General features: G+C 19.6%; 2 protein-coding genes across 2 annotated transcripts; one reads left to right on the forward strand and one right to left on the reverse strand.

Moving 5' to 3' along the window:
- Nucleotides 1–224: 224 nt before the first annotated feature.
- On the forward strand, nucleotides 225–2,174 carry PRSY57_0007300 (tRNA pseudouridine synthase, putative; the record flags this gene model as incomplete). Its single annotated transcript, XM_012906222.2, has 1 exon — nucleotides 225–2,174. One exon carries the CDS (start codon nucleotides 225–227, stop codon nucleotides 2,172–2,174), a length of 1,950 nt encoding a protein of 649 aa, XP_012761676.2.
- A 507-nt stretch (nucleotides 2,175–2,681) lies between these two features.
- PRSY57_0007400 (phosducin-like protein, putative) lies at nucleotides 2,682–3,710 on the reverse strand (the record flags this gene model as incomplete). The annotated part of the gene is made up of 1 exon (XM_012906223.2): nucleotides 2,682–3,710. The coding sequence occupies one exon, from the start codon at nucleotides 3,708–3,710 to the stop codon at nucleotides 2,682–2,684; it is 1,029 nt and encodes a 342-aa protein (XP_012761677.2).
- Between the last annotated feature and the right edge of the window lie 887 nt (nucleotides 3,711–4,597).

Below are 4,597 nucleotides of genomic sequence, written 5' to 3' on the forward strand. Positions count from 1 at the left end.
AAAAAAAAAAAAAATACCAAGATATAATAAAATAAGTAAATGTGAACTTATCATGTGGTATATTTTTCAACTGTATTAATTTATTTTCAATTTATCATAAAATAAAATGTAGCCAGTCCAAAAAAAAAACATATATTTTTTTTAATTGATCTATTTTTTTTTTTTTTTTTTATCATGTATAATGTGCATATATAATATAATATAATATAGTATAATATAATAATATGAATAAATTTTTTCCACTACTTGTTTGTGTAAGCTTAATTTTTTTTTTTTTTAAATTATCAATCAACGCTAAGAAAATATTTAAGAAAAATATAAAAAATAAACCATTCATATTAAAAAAGTCTAACAATATAAATGGAATTTATTTTATTAATACAAAATTAAATAAAATAGAAAATAAAAAAAATAAAAAAAATAAAAATAAAAAAATGAAATTATTTTGTGATCATAATGATAATGTCAATATAATGGAACAACAAAATAATAGTGTAAATGTATCTAAGGATAACAGTTCATTTATTTTTTCGAATCGTAAGAAGTTAACAAACTTACTTCTAATAGTTAATTATGATGGTACGAATTATAACGGTTGGACAGGATTAGAAAATAGTAGTGAAGTATATTTGAATGCTCTACAAAATTATAAAAATAAAAAAAAAACAGAGCGTCAAAAAAATATCGAAAGAAAAAAATATAGTACTGTTCAGAATAATATTCTGGATTGTATATTAAAATTACATGGGTATAAATATATTCACAATAATAATAATAATAATAATAATAATGAGCATATTTGTAATACTTATAAAGTTGGTGTTACAAATAATTATAATAGTGCTCATCATAATGATTATAATCAAAATAATGTAAATGGTATTATAAATAATAAACCTTTTGAATTTATAGGAGTTAGTAGAACGGATAAAGGTGTACATGCGAAAGAATATATTTGTCAATATATATCATATGAAAAAGAACCACCATGTGATGGTGATATGGAACACATAAAAAGATCATTGAACAGTCTATTAAATAAAGATATAAAAATATTAGCTGTCCTAGAAAGCCCACATGATCATTTCAATATTAGATTTCATAATTCTGGAAAAATTTATACTTATAATTTAGATATTAGAAATCCTAGTCAACCCTTAGAAAGAAATTATGCGTGGCAACTTTATGACGATCCAAGGTTTTTCTTCCTATCAAAAAAAACAAATAAACATAAGAAGGAAGGAACACGGAATAGTATACATAATGCACAACAGATCTGTACAACACCAGGAGACAAAAATGGTATGAAGGCCTTATATATAGCTAACAAAAAAGAAGAAGATTTAAAATATATTTATGATGATGAGTTAAGTCTTCTCTTTGACGAAAATTATATTCCTAATGGAACATATGATGACGAAATTTTGTCAGATGAGAAAAAAAATTGTTTAGGTTGTGACAATATATGTACTAATCATATATCTAGTAGTAATATATCTACTAATCATATATCTAGTAGTAATATATTAAATAATCATATATCTAGTAGTAATATATTAAATAATCATATATCTAGTAGTAATATATCAACTAATCATATATCTAGTAGTAATATATCAACTAATCATATATCTAGTAGTAATATATCAACTAATCATATATCCCATAGTAATGATCCTCCCTCTTTTTACCATAAAAATATAAAAAGTTCATATAACGACATAAGCCACAGCATGAAGATAATAAATAAAGAAAAAGAAATAAGGTCAGTAATACCATGTGATATTAATAAAATAAAAGAATGTGCCAAGTTATTTATCGGACATCATAATTTTGAATGTTTTCGTGGAACCTTAAAAGGAACAGAGAAATTAAGAAAAATCAATACTTTCTGCACGATTCATTTTTTAGATGTATATGAGTTAAAAAATAATTTATATCAATTTGTTATACAAGGGGATCGATTTTTATATCATATGATTAGAATTATTGTAGGTACACTAGTCCAAGTAGGTGTTGGTCTTTTAAATATAGAAGATGTAAGAGATGCATTACATTTATGTAAGCCTCTTAAAGTTAAATTGTGTGCACCTTCGCAAGGGTTATGTTTGAATAAAATATTATTACAAGAGCCACTGGATAAATTAATAGGTTCGGCTTTAATATCAAATTGAATGTGTTGATACTATCATTCATAGGTGTACCTAAATATATATATATATATAAATATATATATATAAATATATATATATATATTTGTGTGTGCGTATTTTTATACTGTTTTATGATTTAAAAAAAATTTCATACATATATGTATATATTTGTTGTTTAATAATGCGACACATATTTATATGTATTTCACCAAAAAAAAAAAAAAAAAAAAAAATTATAAATATAAATATAAATATATAAATAAATGGAGAGGTAAACATATATGATATATATATATATAAATATATATATATATATATATATATATATGTATGATTACGAAAAAAAGACAACATAAAATTTTTGAATTTATTATTGATTATATTTTTTTTTTTTGTTATTATAAATAATATATATGTACCACATGATATATATTGTACATTACATATTATTTATTTGTTTGGTTATTTATTTATTATTATTATTTTTATTTTATTTATTTTATTTTATTTTATTTTTTTTGTTTTGTTTTAAAACTTGTTTAACCTTAATTTGCTGTCCAAATATGATGAGGCATATCCTCTTGAATGAATTTCTTTATCTTCGACAGAAGAATTATCTGAGTTATCATAGTGTTGATTTCTCTTATTTTTATTATAAAACATATTAAAAGATGTATATTGTTTTTGTGTTCGTATATTTTTTTTGTTTAATTCATCCTCATCATCACAATTATCACTGTTATTATCTTTAGAATTGTACATGTTATTATGACATGGTCTAAAGATATGATATTTATTTATAAACTTTTCAAAAGTTGGCGTATTTAAATTATTTAATCCACCCTTGATATGATCTAATACATTACATATTTGATGAATACATGTACCATTATAATAAATTAAAATGGTTGGTAATTTATTTTCTGGGTAATTTTCTATGATACGATTATATATACCTTTGGTAAATTTTATATATTTATGTTTTTGTGCTAATTCTTTTAAAATATTATTTAATACTTTACAAGAAATCACATTCTCTGAATATAAATGTAAAAGGACATGAGTTCCTTTCGGTTTTCTTTTTGATTGTTTATAATTATCACTACTATAATAATTATTATAATTATTATAATTATAATTATTATTATTATTATTATAATTATTATTATTATTATTATTATAATCATCATCATCATTATTATTATTGAGTGGGTTTTTTTTACTTGCCTCATTAATATCTGTAAGGAAGTTTTCTTTCGATATTTCAAAAACCTCACCATATATATCTTCAGCTTTCATACGATTGATTTCATTAATTCTATCATTTTTATATTTTTCGATAATCTTTAAATATTCATCGTCTATACATTTCTCTTCAATATCATGTAATTCATTCAAATTTTTCTTATCTAAAATATTTTCCTCTTCAAGTTTTTCAAGATTTTCTAGATATATTTCTTCTTCTTTTATTTCTTTTGGAAGTGGGGGTAAGTTCCCGAATTTTCTTTGCAGGTCATCCCATTCGGTTGTTTCTCTCGTAGGGTTCGTCGTCGACATGGACAAATATAAAAATAAATAAAATAAATAAAATAAATATACGTGGTTATATATGAATATATATATATATATATATATATATATTATTGTTATATATATTATATTATTTATATATGTGTGGTGTTAAAAATATATATAAATATATATAAATATATTATTAATATAACAAATATACAAATTCTCCTATTTTATAATATTTCAAAAAATGTAAAAAAAAAAAAAAAAAAAAAAAAAAAAAAAAATTCTTTTCATTTGTGACAGTGCAAAATGTTAAATTAAAAATTTTATATAAATTAATATATTATAATATATATTTAAAATCAAATGAACCAATATTTTATTTTATTTTATTTTATTTTATTTTATTTTATTTTATTTTTTTTGTATAGTTAAAATATGATGATAACATTTATAAAAATAAAATAAATAATAGACGTAGTAATCACAATTGTATTTTATAAAATTAAATCTATTTTTTTTTCTTTTTTTCTTACTTTTATGTATGTACAAAATGGTTATATAAATAAATTTAAGATAATGTAAAATATATCACATATATATATATTTAAAAGGATAATGCTATTATAAGAATATAAAGATTTTTAAAATGTGAAAAATTATATTACATACTATATTATAAATAAATAAATAAATAAATATAAATATATATAAACAAATAAATAAATAAATAAATATATATATATGTATAATTTTTATTTGTACATCTGTTATATATATATATATATATATATATATATATAATTAACATATATCCTATTTTTCAGGAGTTATAGAAATCATAAAAAAAGTTTACACTTCGTTAATTTTGTTACTAAAAATTATTCAATATTAATTTTTTTTTTTTTTTTTTTTTTTTTTTTTTTTTT

The sequence above is a fragment of the Plasmodium reichenowi genome (assembly GCF_001601855.1).
Source record: "Plasmodium reichenowi strain SY57 chromosome Unknown, whole genome shotgun sequence".
Taxonomy (NCBI): Eukaryota; Apicomplexa; class Aconoidasida; order Haemosporida; family Plasmodiidae; genus Plasmodium; species Plasmodium reichenowi.